Source organism: Ruditapes philippinarum, unplaced genomic scaffold, assembly GCF_026571515.1.
Source record: "Ruditapes philippinarum isolate M1 unplaced genomic scaffold, ASM2657151v2 ctg3840_1_1_1_1, whole genome shotgun sequence".
In the NCBI taxonomy this organism is placed as follows: Eukaryota; Metazoa; Mollusca; class Bivalvia; order Venerida; family Veneridae; genus Ruditapes; species Ruditapes philippinarum.
Genome location: NW_026866514.1, coordinates 1 through 19,827, shown reverse-complemented (window position 1 = coordinate 19,827; position 19,827 = coordinate 1). Strand labels below are relative to the sequence as shown.

General features: G+C 32.8%; 2 protein-coding genes across 2 annotated transcripts; one reads left to right on the top strand and one right to left on the bottom strand.

The window, feature by feature from the left end:
• Positions 1-25: 25 nt before the first annotated feature.
• On the bottom strand, positions 26-19,762 carry LOC132732715 (CWF19-like protein 2; the record flags this gene model as incomplete). The annotated part of the gene is given in 10 exon segments (XM_060719189.1): positions 26-133; positions 793-894; positions 2,968-3,048; positions 3,705-3,860; positions 4,203-4,319; positions 5,181-5,269; positions 6,021-6,135; positions 16,593-16,658; positions 17,030-17,107; positions 19,550-19,762. Coding segments are annotated over 10 exon segments (1,125 nt in total), but the record flags the coding sequence as incomplete, so codon positions are not given.
• Positions 6,620-8,864, top strand: LOC132732714 (uncharacterized). The gene has a single exon (XM_060719188.1). It carries the CDS (start codon positions 6,961-6,963, stop codon positions 8,761-8,763), a length of 1,803 nt encoding a protein of 600 aa, XP_060575171.1. The 5' UTR covers positions 6,620-6,960; the 3' UTR covers positions 8,764-8,864.
• Positions 19,763-19,827: the final 65 nt, after the last annotated feature.

The following is a 19,827-nucleotide window of genomic DNA, read 5'->3' as shown; positions in this document are numbered from 1 at the left end:
TTGACCCAAATTTAAATAAGGGTTTTTAAACAGGGTAGAAAACTAAAGTACTTTTCTTTTGCTCATCAAAATTCTCTTTTGGAGGTTTCTTCCATAATCTATGATCAGCGTCAATCATTCCACCAATGATTTCCTGAAAGACAACAACAATAATGTGAATTAGAATGAAAGACTGAATCTATATACAACAACATTTACGATATACTCCAAGCTATATCTGTGCAATGGACATGCGTTTCTGATGCATAATTGGATTTTAACATCAAAATATTGAAACTAATAAAATTTAGTAGTCAATGGTCAGACATCGTGTTTGAATCTACACTGGTGGCTTGATTATATCATTATGGCCACTTGCATGCATGGGGTTATTGCTAAGGTTCTTTTATTTTAAGAACACTTTTATCATTGTCTTAAGCTCTAATGGCTTTCATTTTGAAAGATAGTAGATTACAAGACCATATTTTACAGCACAAATAACCTTTTGATTCAAACGTCTGTATAATTAAAAATATGTTGTACACAAGAATCTATTCCATATGAATAGCTTAAATCACAAGGGAATGAAACTGGTCTCAAACAAGGTTTGCAATTTCTTCCTTAAAGATTTCACCATCTTGAAAGACATCTAAGAAAATTAACGAATTAATTTTCCTCATGGAAGAATGATACAAAAACTAGGAATATAACAGCCATGCAAAGTTATGTCAGTATTTTGTTTAATACTGTTCCTTAGGGTCATATATTTGTGATTTAAATTTCATTTATACGTGGATCTGACAAATAAAGTACCTTTCCAAAATAATATGGAAACTTGATTTCATCTTCTATCACATGGGCAAATCCACCCTGGTTACCAAAATCTACCGCAAAATATGGAAAGCCTTTTGGAACCTAAAAAGTAGACAAAACTTCCACTTAATAACATTTAAATAACAATGAAATCGATGTTTTAAATTTAACAAGATATGTTTGTAAAACATGTATGCCCCCTATCAGCAGCCAATTAGTCATGTGATAAGGTTATTATGCATGACTTCTGACCCAGTGATCAAACAATTAATAAGGGTTATCAAGTATCTACTGGTCATGACCTTGACCTTTGACCCCTTGACCCAAAACTCAATAGGGGTCATCTGCTGGTCACAACCAATCATCATACAAAGTTTGAAGTTCCTAGGCCTAAGCGTTTTTAGTTAATTGATCAGAAACCATTTTTACCTACAAGGTCAATGTGACCTTGACCTTTGGCCCTTCACCCAAAAATCAATAGGGGTCATCTGCTGGTCATGACCAATCACCATGCCAAGTTTGAAGTTCCTAGGCCTAAGGGTTCTTTAATTATTGATCGGAAACCGCTTTAACATACAAGGTCAATGTGACCTTGACCTTTGACCCCAAAATCAATAGGTCATCTGCTGGTCATGACCAATCACCATACCAAGTTTGAAGTTCCTAGGCCTGAGGGTTCTTAAGTTATTGATCGGAAAGCATTTTTACCTACATGGTCAATGTGACCTTGCCCTTTGACCCCTTAACCCCAAAATCAATAGGGGTCATCTGCTGGTCATGACCAATCACCATACCAAGTTTGAAGTTCCTAGGCCTAAGGGTTCTTTAGCTATTGATCGGAAACCGTTTTTACCCAAGAGGTCAATGTGACCTTTGACCCCTTGACCCCAAAATCAATAGGGGTCATCTACTGATCATGACCAATCACCATATCAAGTTTAAAGTCCCTAGGCCTAAGGGTTCTTTCGTTATTGATCGGAAACCGTTTTTACCTACAAGGTCAATGTGACCTTGACCTTTGACCCCTTAAACCCAAAATCAATAGGGGTCATCTGCTGTCATAACCAATCACGCATACCAAAGTTTAAAGTTCCTAGGCCTAAGGGTTCTTTAGTTATTGATCGGAAACCGTTTTTACCCAAGAGGTCAATGTGACCTTGACCTTTGACCCCTTGATCCCAAAATCAATAGGGGTCATCTACTGATCATGACCAATCACCATACCAAGTTTGAAGTTCCTAGTCCTTAAGGTTGTTTAGTTATTGATCGGAAACCGTTTTTGCTTACAAGGTCAATGTGACCTTGACCTTTGACCCCTTGACCCCAAAATCAATAGGGGTCATCTACTGATCATGACCAATCACCATACCAAGTTTGAAGTTCCTAGTCCTTAAGGTTGTTTAGTTATTGATCGGAAACCGTTTTTGCTTACAAGGTCAATGTGACCTTGACCTTTGACCCCTTGACCCCAAAATCAATAGGGGTCATCTACTGGTCATGACCAATCACCATACCAAGTTTGAAGTTCCTAGGCCTAAGGGTTCTTTAGTTATCACTCGGAAACCATTTGGTCTACGGACTGACGGACCGACAGACCGACGGACCGACAAGTGCAAAGCAATATACCCCCTTTTCTTTGAAATGGGGGCATAATAAATAAATTTCACATAATATTAAATAAAAATATATTTATTGAAAAATAACTAGTATAATGTAGGTATCTCAGATTAAATGTATAATATAATTATTATCTTTTTCTAATAATGCATACCGTATTTTTTTTATACACTTCAAAACATCATGTATGTTTTAAAACATTAACTCTTTACAGGTAGCTCCACTCAGAAATTTGTTTTAATTCTTTACCTGCTTAAAGTAACAATAAGACATTACAATATCATAAACTAACAAAGAAATGTCCCCATTTGACACAAATGCCACAAGGTTCCACTGTTGAGCCTTACTATGGACTGATGTGCAACTGAAATGTATTAAGGAGCCATTGGCCCCTTATTTTTGTTGTTACTGAATGAGCTCTGTTTACAGTAAGATAGCCTCATTTTTATTTTCAGAGGTGCTGACAGACACACAGACTATATCCCCCTCCACCCCCCCCCCCCCCCCAAAAGAAAAAAAGAAAAAAAGTAGAGTGCTTAAAATGTATAAAATACATACAGAGTGTCGGATATCTTTTTGACTGAGATCCACAACTTTCTTATTCTGTGACCATTCGCTCTCACTCTCTTGTATGGCTTTCTGAAAAACAGGACAAAACTTATTCTCAAATAATTATTTCTTCTCAAATAAGTCAGTCTTTCATTTTAAAAGTGTTAGCAACAGTGTAGAGCCAGGCAAGCCTAAACATATGCTCATTTTTTTGGTTTTGATATTGAAATTGAAATTCCTTAAAACTTTGAATGAACTGTTCCAAGTTAAAAGCAGATCAAGACCATTATATAAATTCAGCAGGTTAAGGGTGAAATCAATATTTCAATTAAGTTCTTCAATTTATCCAGATTCGGGAATTTTAGAATGCTGTAGTAATAATTCAATATAACAAAGTACATCAATAGATATTGCATGTTTACACCTTTTACGAATCACAATAATGTTTGTCGTTTTTTCAATTTTGTTTAAAAATGCATCTCCAATAAATAAACATATAAATACACACTTTTTTGTACCTATTTGGATTATCTTTATGCATAAATAAACACTTATTAATTCTTTTTTCACCTCCCAATTGAGCTAAAATGTGCATTTACATACATTATGGTAGTAACTTTATGTGGATATAAAGGCCTTTAGGTAAATATAATTCACTTTTGAAATGCCCACATATAAAATTTTACTGAATTTATAAACATCAGATAACAACAATTCTAGAAACATAGAAATGGAATTTGTCCCACCTTGAAATATATAGGTGCAAGATCGCCAACTTCTTTGTCCATGGGAACACATTCTATACACATATGCGGGAACTGTTTAAGCTTCATACTAGTTTCCATAAACACCACATCTTCGTCTCGATCTGCAAACATCTTTGTAAGTGTTCTTCTAAATACCTTCAAATATACAAAGTGTAAATCACCATTCCGTAATTGTTCTTCTAAATACCTTCAAATATACAAAGTGTAAATCACCATTCCGTAATTAACAAGTTTTTAAACTTCATACATTATAATAAGAAAAATAAAGTATGAAACAGTATGATAGAAGTTTCTCTGAAAATTACAATTTTATACATACAGCTCGACCTTTTGGGTAAGGTCATTCAGATAATTCAGATTTTGCCAGATTTTGTTCTTAGGCTTTTGGACCTCAGTGCAGTTCCTTTAAGTGTGCACAGTGTTTATGTAATAAAATGTGGTCTGTTGTTTTGTGATTTTAGTAAAATTTCTTGTCACCTGTATTTCACTCCATACATCTTCATCAACCGTTGTTCCTGAGGCTACATGCTGCATTGGTACAATTAAACAGTGACCTTCAGACAAAGATTTGTTGTTTGGTAAACACAGGTACACCTGAAATAAATCTCTATATAAAAACACATAGCTATATAGACAATTCATGTGAGTAGGGCCAAATCTCTTATGTTGTTAAAACTTGTGGTCAGACCCTTTTTGCTTTTTATGAACAACTACAGCATACATGTAAATATTTTAATTCATTCGTAAATGTTTGGTTTTATGTTTGCATATGACATTGTATCTGTTTTGTACAGAAAAGGGAAAAAAAGCAATAAAATATGATTAAACTAAACAATTAATCAATCTTTAAACACATTTCTATAAAGTAAATATTTAAATTCTAAAATTATACATGTTGCACAATGGAGTAAGATTAGTGACCACCTTTCTTACACTTTAAATAACTTTACATCTTTCCTGAATGAGAGACTGGAAATAAAACTAAATCTACATTGTAATGACGTTCTGCTTTTCATCATTTAAGCATCAGAGTCTAAGATTTTAAGAATAAATATCCAGAGAAAGACCTGTGAAGAGGTTTGGAAAAAACATATAAATTATAACAATCTATGTGATGTTTCTCATGAAAGGATTTGAAGTTACTAGTTTTATAACTATGTTTCCCCAGTAATTAAAGGAGTATGAGCATTTTTTATATATTTTTCTCATATCATATGTAATTTTTTGTGGACAAACTGGCTCAAATTTATTCAATTGTAATATTTTACATCCAAACAGTATGATTTCAAATTGTTTCCTAAAAAGAAAACTATGCCATGCACATTTTAGGCATATATAATCCTTAACTTTCAGTAAGCCTAGACCTTATTTATGTTTTAACTTCCTTACTAAAAAAGTCAATCCCTTGTGAGGTTATAACCAATAGCAGATATGGGCTGAAACAAAAATGTTTACCTTTGTGCCAATGGCAATGATAAGATGTTTTGGCACATTGCCAAAACAAAACCTACACTTCTCCAGTGATGCTGCCATTTTCTTATGTTCTGAAACAAAAATTATTTAAAATGTTATAAAAATTTTATTATTTTCAACATTGAATGTCCCTAAGACAGCACACTTGACTATTCTCAGTGCTCGACAGTAAGAAATGGGGCATAACTCTAAATGGAATTTTTCTCCAACCAAAGTATATCTTTAACAGTGTTTTTGTATCAATTGTGATCCTGCATATTGATTAAATATGACAAATTATTCATCACATTTTGACGTTGTTGTCACTGACTACATATTATGACGTTGTCACTGATGATGTATGACGTTGTTGTCACCGACGACATGACATTGTTGTCACTGACAACGTATGACGTTGTTGTCACTGACCACGTATAACGTTGTTGTCACTGATGATGTATAACCTTGCTGTCACTAACAATGTCTGACATTGTTGTCACTAACGACGTTATGACCTCACTGACAACGTATGACGTCGATGTCATTTCTTGTAAATAACTATACTTAACTATACCTAATGAAGACCTTTGAGTCAAAACTTTGTATTTCTGAATAAAATAATACAGTTTCATGTTTTAACCAGACTTGATTTCTATATTCCTTTATTCATTTAACTAGAACATGTCAAACACTGTTAATTTTCTGTAACAGACTTTGCAGTAATTCTGTCTTGTATAAAATATAACAGCTAACTAGAGTTATTCTACATGAGTCCGTATTTTTTTATTAGAAACACATCATAAACATAGACATAACTTTAGTAAATTATTTTTAAGCACCAACCGTATATAGCTGCAGCTTTGTCTTTTTGCTCCAGGATAGACTCGGACTGTTTTCTATTAGCCTTACTGAGGAAGACATCATCAACTTGAAAATCATCATCCGTTTTCTGGGCTGCCTGAAATATTAAATTAAAATTTATATTACATTATTCTACGCTGTACTTTGTCTAGGAGGAGACTTTAGAGGCTTAGCAGTTTGTGTATCGCTAAGCTGCCCTCCCGTCCAAGGAATTGTTTGTTCAAGCCCTATTTAAAGGTCATGAATATATTTCCCCAGAAGGCATAGTTTGAGAATAAGAAACAGTCATTTAAATTGATCTAAATGAGCACTAACCATTATTAATTAGAATTAACTTTTGGTGACTGGATAGAATCAAGATTGCCAAACCCATGAAAAATAATCAAGTTTGCATGTGTTTCTGTTATGGTAACATTAACTTGAAACTGCAAATCTATATGAATATTAATCTTCACCATTCAATACAAAATCAAAACAGTTCACAAAAACCTTCCCCTTACAACAAAAGCTTACCTCTAAAATAACCCATTCAGATATTTATTAAATTTTCAATGATGCAATTTATAAGCCATTTTAATCAAATACAAAGGGAGAAAACTCATTATAGCTTATCTAAAAAGTAATTTAGAGTTATCTGTTACTGCTATTTGTTCTAAAAATAGCATAAACATAGATCTAATCTGATTGTAACATATGTAACATGTGTAGTTAGAGAGAATACTTTTAATAAACTAGTGTTACCTTGAAAATGTGTTAGTTTGGAATAAATGGATGGGTTGTTACAAAACCTTAGCATGGTAAATTGATGTATGAAATTGAAACAGATATTGACAATTACATATACAGGAAATGCACAACATAACTTCCTGGTATAAATCACAGAAATTTTAATCAAAATAACTGTAAATATTTGTGTTTCAATATGAGTGATTTTGCATACGCATCAGATGAAGTTGGTGACATGTTTTGTGAACCATGCAATCTTCATGGCATATATGCGAGAGCAGAAGGACTATGTACTGACTGCTGTGACTACATGTGTAAAACCTGCCTTGTGTACCATGGGAGATATATGCCTGAACATACACAACAGGATACCAGCAATATGCCGACTGATTACTGTGTAGAAAAATGCTCCGTTCATTCAAAGCACTTGATTAAATTCTACTGTCCTACTTGTGAGAACTTTGCTTGCAGTGAATGTAAAACTGAAACTCATAAAAACTGTGAAGATGTCGGACATATTTCCTCTTTTGTCAGCCATGATTCAAATACAGAAGGTATTGAAGATATAAAAGATTACATAAAATATTTACACACAAAGCTAGAAGAATCGCAGAAAAAGGTGAATTTCAATACAGAAAGTATCAGTCTTCAAGAAATCGAAGCCAAAAAGACCATTTACACACACACAGAGAAAATGAAGAAAACCCTTCAAGAGATGAAACAGGAAATAATTGAAGTTTACGACCAAGAGATACATGATGCTGAGGAAATTCTTAGAGAATTAAAGCAGAAAAGGGAGGAAACTAAAGCAATCTTTAATGAAAAGGAGAAAATATTAGAAAAGAATTTAAAAGTGTCGGAAACTAAAATGGAAGAGAAAATTGAGCATATCAAAGACACAGACTTGACAAAATTAAGTTGCATCGAACAAAAACATAGAGATATAGCAAATGGTCTTGAAAAACTGTCTTTAAACATTGATAGCAAACAAAAATCAGGGGAAAGATGCAGTACTTACATAGCTGTTAAAACAAGTCAAAAGGATCTTGAAAATTATGAACAAGATTTACAAGAGATAAAGAAGAGCTGTCACACGTGTGAGTTCAAGATAAAACCCGAGTCAAATAGTCTTACATTGGACACAATCGAGACAACAAGCAACTTCTTCTCAATCAATGAAAAAGTGAAACCAACGGATAAGGAGAAGAGTGCTATTCATCTGTCAGAACTACCAATCAAGTCAGTGATGTACACAAGTTTGTGTCTACTGAATGAAAACCAACTTGTAATCATAGATAATAAAAACTGTTCAATATATATAATAGAGGATTTACTTGAAAACAAAATTTTGTCAGCTCTTCCCATGCCGTCAGCACCTTGGGGTGTAGCTAAAGTTAATGATAATCAAGTTGTTATCACTTTCCCCGAGCTTGGAGTCGCCAGATTTCTAACACTTTCAGATACAATGACAGTGGTGAAGACGGAAGATGTGAAAGTTGGATACGAGTGTTACGGTATAACATGTGGAAGGAAGCGTTTAGTCGTAACATATCTAGACCCAGCGAGAGTTAAGATTCTTGATATGTCAGGAAATGTCTTAAAATGCTTTGATGAGTCTGCTATAACAATCAGCTCTCCAAAGCACCTTGCCTTAAGCCCAAACAAACGTTACATTTATATTTCCGACAGCAACAAGAATATTATAATTAGTATGACTTTCGATGGAAAAGTCAAAGCAATCTACAAAGATGATCAGCTGGCTGCACCAATTCAACTTGCAGTAGACGGGGAGGGGCTTGTCTATGTTTGTGGGCGGGGTTCTAACAATGTTCATCAATTATCAGCAGATCTAAAGAAAATGAAACTTTTTGTGGATGATAAACACAATCTAGTGAAGCCAGTCAGTATTGCCCTATGTGAGAATGTTGATAGACTATATATAGGGACATTCAACTCCAATGTTATTCAAGTCTTTAGCTTATACCAGAATAGACATTGATTAATATCATGATTGTATGGAAATAAGCATATGAAAATCTTGTTCATTTTTGCAAATGCTTTTTGATCTTGTATTAAATGAATAAATAAATAAATGGATTTATTGGAAAATATCATGGTAAAGTGATGCTAAGCTTTTAATTCTAATTAGGCCAATGATCAGCAAGTAAAAAAAAACAACCATTAAATATCAAAAAAAAAGTGTGCAAAAATTCTATTAGAAAAAAAAAATCAATGACTCTTTATAAGTGTGTATCAGTATAGTTAAATTGAACATGCAAATTTGCATTCTGTAAATAATATAAGTATTTTACTTGAAATAAAGTTTCTTTGCCAAGTTCTGTTATCCTTTATAATTTTATTATGGGAAGTGCTCGAGATTGAAACAATTGGCACAGAGATGAAGTAAGAAATAGAATTTAATTATTTTGTGACTAGGTACCATAGATAATGCATTTGCTACTTTTTAAGTCATAGTCCTAGTTTTTAAGCAGACTTAAAGTGGTTAAAATCATCCCCGGTAACACAGGCTATTTATCATATACCAGTATTATAAATATTAAATGTAGTATATACCATAATTATGTGTACAGTTGGTTCGGATGATGGGTCAAAATATGGTCATAATCAAGCTTAAATATAAGACGCGTTTAAATTAGTAACATGCAAAGTCAGCCTGCATGAGTTTTAATACTTCTAACTTTTAACATCTAATTTTTCAGCTTACATTTTATAGTTATCCTATAAGTAAGCAAGTGGTTTCATAATACATATAGTGGAAGGATCCACTACACTATTATCTTAAAGGCCCAACTGGACTATAAAAGCCAGCAGATGGCGCTAGGGCAGGTTTCTTATTAATTTTATGCATGCTTCACTTCAGGGACCCTTTTTCAAAGATTTAAGATTAATTACCAAATGCATTTAAACAACACTTGGCATGTATGTAGGCATAGATATTCTTGATATAGATTGACCAAAATTATTCAAAATAAAACTTTGTTAAGTGTGTTTCTGGAAAAAAATACTGGCTGTCAAATTTGAAATTTGAATTTCCATGGGAGGAGCCAACTGATCATTACAGGTCATGAACCTTCAGTAGTAAACAGATGCACGTGGCAGTGTTTATTTCAGTGAGAGAGATTTGTAGCAGACGATATATATTTTAGGGAGGGAGATTTTCAGCAGACGACACATTCTAATGCTGAATACATGATAAGAAAAAACAATAACTTTTACTGATCTTACTTTATCAAAAAGTATTTATATCCAACAAATTTACAATAATCCATTAATCTATGATTTTTTTTGAATTTCAAAGTACTGATTCAACTTGTATTTAAATGGTTTAAACTTCATGAAAACAGTAAAAGTAACTTCCAGGTATATTCTCAAGAAAATTATATGAGTTTGTTGGATATTTGATGAGGAATATTATAGTTATACTATTATGCCACAAAAAGGTCGGAATAAAAGAAAAAACAGTAGTACAAGTAGTGAATCAAAATCTGATAAAGGTAACAAAGACCCTAAAATCGCGGGAAGTCCTACATGGGATAGTTCAAGTACTAGCGGATCTTTTGTTCAATTTTTGAACTCGGACTGTTATGATGATAGTGTGAATACATCGCAGTATACAGGTAGTTATTGTGACGCAAGAGTGAATTCACAACAGCAGATGACAAATTTGACCAGTAACGGTCAGCATGAAGGATTAACGGATGGTTTGACAACGTCACTAGGTCAAACGCAAGGATTCGTGCAAAACATGTTAAATAACGGTTCGTCGGTATCGACAGTGAATAGCTGTAATACAATGTCTGGCCAAGATTGTCCGAGCTCCAGCCAAGGGAATCTTAAATGTGTTACTAATGATGATATCATGAACTTTTTGACTTCGAAATTTAACGAGATGTCCAAGAGATTGGATAAATTGGAACGTCTGGAAGAAAAAGTCAATAATGTTGATGAAAAATTAAATAAATTATGGAAAGATATTGACTCAAGAGTGAGTAGAAATGTGGACAGGCTGGATATATTACATGACAGAATGCAATCAAACGAATTTGAAATGGACAAAACAAAAGAGGAATTGCAGAATATCAAGCATCAAAATGACAAATTACGAGATACAGTCTGTAGTATGGAAGCTAAATCCATGATGAATAACTTGATCATTGGCGGATTACCGGAAGATAAAGACGAAACGCAAGAAATAACATTGATTCAAGTTCGCAAGTTCTTAGAGGAAACCCTGAAGATGGATGTTGAAGATAGGGAAAGATTGTGCATTAAACGTGTGCAGAGAATAGGCAATAAAATCACAGGAAAAAATAGGAATGTTTTGACAGTTTTTGATAATTATGAAAGTAAAGTTAAAGTGAAGTCATTCAGAGGTAATATAGAAGCCAAATCCGGTTATTATATGCACGACCAATATCCGGCAGAGGTAGGAGCACAACGACGTAAACTTATTCCAATTATGTTAAAGGCAAGGAAAGACCGACAGGACGCTTATATCAAGTACAACAAACTAATAGTCAATGGAAAAATATATACAGATGGAAAATATGGAAAAGTAGAATAGCGGCTACAAGAGGATGATCTGAAAGTGTGTGTCTGGAATTGTCATGGATTAACCAACTCTAAGATGCAATGTAAAGAGTTTGAATCATTGTTGTTACAGTATGATATCGTATTTTTGTTAGAAACATGGAATAACCGAAACAGTAAGATTGATTTTCATGATTACATTTGCCACAACTTTTATAGAAAGTTTCAAAGTAAGAAAGCTAAACGAAGTTCTGGAGGTATTGCTTTATACTACAAAGAATGTATCAAAGACGGTATCACAATAATCAGAAATCATTACGATACAATTATTTGGATCAAGTTAGACAAAACATTCTTCTCATTACAAAGTGATGTTTATTTATGTGGCGTGTATATATGGGGAGATAAGTCACCAGCTTACAATACCATTAACTGCAATTTATTTGAAATTCTAGAAGCTGATATTTTCGATTTTCAATCATTAGGTACTACTATCATCGCTGGAGACTTAAACTCTAGAGTCGGATGTAAGAAAGATTATATTGATTTTGATGCAAATATTTCATCGTTAAATGATGCCGATTATTGTCCCGATAAACCTTTATTAAGGCATTCAGTGGACTTAACTAGCAATTCATATGGATTACAATTAATAGATTTGTGGTAAAAGTACAGGTATACGAATTTGTAACGGTCGATTGGAAAATGGTGAATCATTTACTTTTTAACAGTGTAAGTGGCTGTAGTACAATCGATTATCTGATTTGTGTAAAGAAGACAGTTTTGATCAAATAAGTTCCTTTGAAAACAACAAGAGTTTAATGAGTTCTCAGATCACGCACCCGTTAGCATTCTCGATTAATAGTGGAGGACTAAAAGATCACTTTGACCAACAAACACACGGTGGGGATACTTGTATACGTTGGGGACAGCGATAAGAGAGACGCTTTTTCGTAGATCTTTGATATCGAAACTACCCGATTTTTTAATGCTATACTAATTGGTCATGATAATTGTGATAAAACATCTATAAACAAATGTGTTAGTGATTTTGTAAGTCTTATAAACAATGTTGCTTCTCCGCTGTTCAAAACAACAGTAAAGAAACGTAAACAAACAGGCTTTGTACACAAAAAATATCCTGTTAAAAGGTCTCAGTGGTTTGACAACGAATGTCATAATAAGAAATTAGAATACCTCGAAGCATTGCAATTGTTTAATTGTACGAAAACAGACGAAAATAGAAATTATTTTAATCTAAAAAAGAGAGAGTACAAAACTGTTTTGAAGAGGAAGAAAAAAATATATACTAAGTTGAAAATGTCCCGAAATTGAAAACTTACGTGGAAAAAATCCCAAAGCATTTTGGTCGTACTTCTCAAAAAAAGAAATGCAGAAAAGGAGAAAATATTGATATAGCCGATTTTTACGAATATTTTAAAGGGATATCTGAGGAAATTTCAATCTCAGGCAATCACGACGCAGAGGAATTTTGTAAGAGAAATCTGAACCATAATGACGTCATATATGAAGAGCTCGACGGGGTTATTACGTCAGATGAAATCTTGAAAGCGATTAAATCTCTAAAACGCGGAAAAAATGGCTCCTTAGACCCCTTGATTAAAAGAATATTTCAAAAAAACAGGGGAATATTTTTAAACGGAAAATATTGTTGATATTTTTTTAACAATTTTTATAGTGGATATTTTCCCGGATCAATGGAGGAGGGGTTTATTTATACCATTATATAAAAAAGGGGACTAAAAGGTTTAAAAATTAAACGCCGGTTAAAAAAAACTTTTAAAAAGTTGTAAAAAGCTAAATTGGGTTTTCCCTCAGTTTCTAAAAAAACAGAAATTACCCCTTTTTTGGTTTCCCGTAAATATAATATTAAAAACGGATGCGCATTTTGGGTTTTAAACGCGGAATTTTTTTTTACCAAAAAAACGCTTTTTTGCCCCCTTCATACTTTAGGGGGAAAAAAAATGTTGAATAATGGAAAAAAAAACTATATGTGGCTATGGTAGATATGAAGAAAATCTTCGATTCTATTAACAGAAATGCTTTATGGTATAAGCTGTATAATTTAGGGATTTCTGGAAAGATGCTCCGTATGCTTAGATCTATGTATACTGAAGTGAGGAGTAAAATCAAACATTGTGAAAAATACTCTGACTTTATCAATATTGCTATAGGCTTGAAACAAGGGGACATAACTTCGCCATTATTCTATGCTCTGTTTATTGAAGACATCGAAATATATTTACAAGAAAATCAAAATGGAATAACGTTAAAAGAAGTTACATTAATGCTTCTTATGTATGCAGACGACATGGCGATTTTAGGCGAAAGTCCGGATGATCTACAAAGAAATTTAGATTTATTGAGTGAGTACTGTAAATTATGGGTATTGAAGTTAACACGGAAAAGACTAAAGTAATCATCTTCAAAAAAGGGAGGAAGACCCAGAAGAAAACGAAAAATGGACCTATAATGGTGTTAACTTGGAAACTGTTTCAAATTTTAATTACTTAGGAGTCGTATTTAGCTCGTCTGGAAGTTTCAATTCAAATCAAAACGTTCTAGCTGGTAAAGGTCTTAAAGCTTTGAACTTCTTATTGAACAACATTAAACACTTTGATTTAAAACTAAGTACGTATTGTCAGTTATTTGATGCTTTTGTTGCTTCCATTTTGAACTACTCATGCGAGGTATGGGGAGTAATAAAATCTAAAGAATTAGAGCGCATTCATTTAAAGTTTTGTAAAAAGGGTTTTAAATGTGAAAATAAGTTCAAGCAATGCTAGCATTTACGGCGAACTAGGAAGGTATCCGTTATTTATTAACCGCTATGTTCGTGCAGTAAAATACTGGTTAAAGATTAACAATTCTGATAACTGTATTCTGAAAGAGCTGTATGACATATCATTAGAGGATTTTAATAACGGGAAAACAAATTGGACTAGTAATATAAGAAATATCCTATATTCATACGGTTTTGGTTATGTATGGGAAAATCCGTTATCAGTACAATCCAATTATTTTCTTATGGAGTTTAAGCAAAGACTGACTGACAGTTATAAACAAGAATGGTCGGAGAATATAAGCAATAACAGTGTATTGTGTTCATTATATAGACATATTAAAACTGAATTCTGTTACGAAGAGTATCTAAATATCTTGCCGAAAAGCAAACGTTATTTGTTAACTAGACTAAGAATATCGGCACACAATCTTAGGATAGAAACCGGACGCTATGGTAGAAATAGATTAGACAGGAATGAAAGACTTTGTCAAATATGTGAATCTAGCACGGACATAGAAGATGAATACCATTATGTTCTGGTGTGTAAAAAATATAGTGACTTAAGAAAACAGTATATATCAAAAAAATATTGGAAAAAACCGAGCATGTGGAAATTTTGCGAACTGTTAAAATCAAAGAAGAAATCTGTGTTAAATAATTTGACCTCCTATTTATTTCATGCATCAAAACTTCGCAATGCTAGTACTAACGTATAATATTTATGGCTCATCCTCTACCTTTGATTATAGTTTTGATTATGTCTTGTAGTATGATGTTTTCCTTTTTGTTTTGTAAATTGTATAATATGTAAAATTATGAATATATAACTATAATATGTTTATGCATGTATATTGACCTATGTTTATATGTAATTGCATGTATGGAAGAGGAACGTAAGTTCAATTCCTTATTGTTGAATAAACGTATTCTATTCTATTCTATTCTATATTTCATTTACACTATATTTTGTTGTAAATATCTTGTAGTCAAAATTACATTTCACAAATGTTTATCATTTGTATAAAATCTTTATATATTAATAGTTTAAAAATATTTTAAATTCCTGTCAAGATCATTTTTAGCAGTTTTTCTTAAAAGAAATGTCCCATGTAAGGCACATCCTTTGGATTTGGACATAGTTGTCTGACTTGATGAAAAACAACTGACTTCAAAAATAATATCTGGACAAGATGGCTTGATAATGTCTTTTAATTAATCTGATTAACCTGTGAGTTATATAAAACATCCATTAAACCTCTCCTGTGTAAAATATGCTGTTTTGTTTACATTCTCTCTGCAGGTTAACACTGCATTCTATTTTTAGCTCATGGTTTATAACAGACAGTTTTACATCACTGATTAGCCACACCCACAAATACTCGCTGCCGCGGCAGCGAATGTTGCCCCTTTAACCTTTTAATTCCTCGCAGAGATATTAACTTGCAAATTCCTCTTGTACAGAGACTTTTCATGTTCATGTAATTGCTTTACTTCCCCTGGTCACCAATTTATGTCATTCCTGATACATGTATATCATATGCTAAAGATAACATAAAAATCTGTCACTATTCTGTGATCTTTATGTAAACTGTTGAAAACATTTTTATATTGGTGCTTCAATGAATTTTTTCTTCACATATGTATGAGAATTTTATAATTGACCAAAATTAGCTATTTATTTCCCTAATGTTCTTTTTTTTAATGATATATATATTGAATAATGACCCCCACCCCAATATAGCTGTCACTATTGTCAAGGGAGCTAACTATTTTGTCAAGGGAGCTAATAAATATTGTTACATTTGTATCCATAGTCACATCTCTGCAATTACTATTGTAAATCCAAATTCAAACCAAAAAGTAGTATTAAAGCTGCATGTCTCCAAAAGAACCAAAATATTTCAACAAAAACAAACTTGATAAAGTGTTCTAAGATTTAAAAGAAAAGTAAAAAGAATCAAGATTCAAGTAATGATTTACATGTTGTGTGCAATTATTGACTGATTTTGAAGTATTAATCACCATATTACTACTGTGTAACTAACGCAGTTAGGGCTACTTTTGCATATTTTTACCTCTTTTTGGAAATGTACATGGATTGTAAGTGCCATTTGTAATATGTAAATTACTTTCTTTGTTCACTTCACAATACTTTACTTTTAAAACTTTTTTAAAATTTTCACAAAAATTAGCATGCATCTGAAGGCATGCTGCTTTAAGGGTTAAAGGGAAAATAATATCTTTTTAAATGTATAACTTTCTAATCATTACCATCCATTTTTGTGTGAAATAAGATTTGAGTAAAACTATGGCCATCTTTACTTATATTTGGTCACACTTAGTTTGACTGTGTTTTAGTGTGAACTAAGAGCAAAGAGACATGCATTTTGAATCAAAATGAATACATTTAAAACAAAATACCATGACATCACAATTTTATAACTGGTAAATTTCATAATTTTTTAACATACCCTTCCAGCCAGTCTGGCAAACATCTGGTTTTGATCTTCTGCTGTACCCATTTTCTCTCGTTCAACCTGAATGATAAACATGTATCCATGTTTAAAAAACTAGTTACATGACCATAATTAAACCATGACTTAACCATCTTATTTTCCAGAGGCTGTGAATGTTTTGTTGGGGAAAAAAAGCATAAAGTATTTCAATAAGAATTCTTTTTAATTTAAAAGCGTTTGAATTTTTAAATTTTTAAGTCAATTTACACAGTAAGAATGATAATTCTGGAACAACAGTCAGCAAATGATTTAATTTTGCGTTGGTATAGATATACATTAAATGATATAAAAATCTTGACATATTAAGAAAATTTGTATTTTTTCTAATCAAACTTAGAATAAATACATGAATGTAGAAATGGTTAAAGAAAATACATATAAAAAGAACTCACCAGTGTTTTAAGGTCAAACTTGTCATCATCATCAAAATATTGAGTTCTCTCCCCTTGTTTACCAGTGTGTGTCTCAATCTGAAATATTTATCAAACCGAAAAAACTTATTAGGTTAGTCAATTTTATTAGGATCTTACAACGGCTGCCGGTACAGACAGGAATATCTAGCTTGAGGGTAACTGTTTACAGCAGTAATGAGGTTCTGCTGAGTTTCTTCTAAACAGTCACCCAAGAGCCTAGATATTCTTGTTTGTGACGACAGCCGGAGTTGGATTCTTTTTCTTGCATATTACAAATTAATGATATTTCTTATAGTAGCATATATAACTTCATTCATAACATCACAATAACGTCATCCTAAGAATGCAATTCATTCATAAAGGATGTGTGGGAATGACGTCATTTAAAACACATGACTTGTCACACATAGTGGGTGTATGACAGGTTTTTCTTGTCTGATATGTAAGAAATTATTTCATTTACCAGAGTGGCAATTTAAAATATTTATCAGAAAAAAGTTATTAGGTAAATCAATTTATTATCTTATGAAGATCATAATCATTAGAATGACCACTAGTAATCATCAGACAGGAAGAGTGTTCTACTTGCATAACATATCATTACAGGTATGAATATATGAGCCGCGTCACGACAAAACCAACATAGTGCGTTTGCGACCAGCATGGATCCAGACCAGCCTTTGCATCCGCGCAGTCTGATCAGGATCCATGCTGTTCGCTTACAAACCCTATTAAAAGTATTGAAACTGATAGCGAACAGCATGGATCCTGATCAGACTGCGGGGATGTGCAGGCTGGACCGATCTATGCTGGTCACAAACGCACAATGTTGGTTTTGTTATGACACGGCTCAAATAAGCTTTGACAGAGGTAAAACTATATCAAGCATCTCGTACACAGCAGAACAATCATACTTATTATACATGAGTATGTTTTCTGATGAAAATACATGACTGATGTACATCATTTTCATTAAATTATTGATCAAGATGTGACTTCATATGCATTTACATTATATATTCTTACATATATTCTTAAAGGCACATTATGCCTCAGAAATAAATAAATTTTTACTTCTTAAGAAAGGGCAAACATAAATTTTATTATGCTTAAATAAAGGTTTTAGAGTTAGATGCTTGTTACCTGAAGAAAGTAGCAATAAATATGAAATAATTAGTCATAAATGTAGGAAATTGTAAATAAAGTTTTATTTTGTCTCATATAAAAAAATAATTCGCTATAACTGTACTTGTATCATAGTTTGGAGACTTTACTATTGAAAACATGTCAGAGTAAAATGGTATACCAATACATGCACAGTGCTTTAACTGGAGTGCAGGTACACTCACTGTATGTCTAGAGCATGCTCGTTGATTGGCTAATTTTTCCTGGGGTTTACATATTGCAACAACAGGGAAAGAGATAACGATAGAAAAGTCATATTCAGATGCTCGCACATTGGTTACTTTTTTCTGGGGTTTAATACTGTGACAATGGGGAACATGTTTTTATGTTTGTCTATGAGTCAAAAGGGAGAGAACATCAAAACACTCGGCAATCTGATTTATACTTGAGGGCTAAACCCCCTTGTACAAATCAGATAACCTTGTGTTTAGATGCTCTTTCTATTACTTATTACCAAAGAGAAACAGGTGCAAAAGATCATTCAGGTAATTAGCCAATTGGTAACTTTTTGGAAACTTTAAAAGTACAACATCATGAAAAACTTTTGAGAAATAAAAATAAAATCATTTCTGAGGCATAATGGGCCTTTAAGGAAATATAATTCCTTGAGTTTCATCAGATTTTCAGAAGGCATGGAAGAAAAGAACAATTACATGAAAATGCTATTTGTGAAGATGATATCACCCTCATTGAATGTGTACAGTTGTATTCACACCTGCAGTACAGACTCATGGGAATAGTCGGTTTTACGTAATAATCCAAGCAATACAATCTATCAGAATAGCCCACTCATGTAATATTCTCTCTCATGTACCATGACAAGAATACCTTATTTAAAGAATGTTTAAAAAAAATTTGAAGTTGGTGCGGACATGTAGAAACTATAAAGAAAATCTAAAAAAATAGCAGGTATTACACGGAATATTGTATTATGAAATATTTTATTCCATTCACTTATATATGCAATTTTCATGTTAAAAACAGACACACTATATTTCAAGTTTTCTTTTGAACTAAGGAAAGACAGCTTCACAGTACACTGTCAGAAAAGTATGTTTTGCCTGTTATGGCTTTGAACCCTTTAACAATGGGGGCAAAATTTTGCATACTCATCTCTACAAAATAATTCATCATTTTAATGTTCATTTATAAAGACATAACCTCCATTATGAAAGGTGACTCAAGTACATGTATTTCTCAAATTCTGTCATCTAAATAAATGTGTAAATTGAATAAAAGTGGCTAAAAAAGTCCCTAGAAACTTTCTTTCTATCTTATTTGGTTCAATGTTACTCTTTGTGACTGTTAGCTTACCTTTTGCTTTTTCCTTCTCCTCTTTCCTCCCGATTCTACAGGATGCTGACTGTCTGGTACAGGCCGAGCTAACCCTGACCTATCAGTTCGGGTCAAGGTCACAAAGTCATCATCATCATGTTTCTTTCGACCTTGACCTTGAGGAACAGCTGGTGCATTTTTCTTAGCTTCCCTCGCTGCCTCAAGCTGGGCCTTTAATTTTGCTGCCTGCTCCTGAAATATATAAATTGACATTTTTTATTGTTGGGTGTAAAATTTCACAGATGCTGTAAATGTCA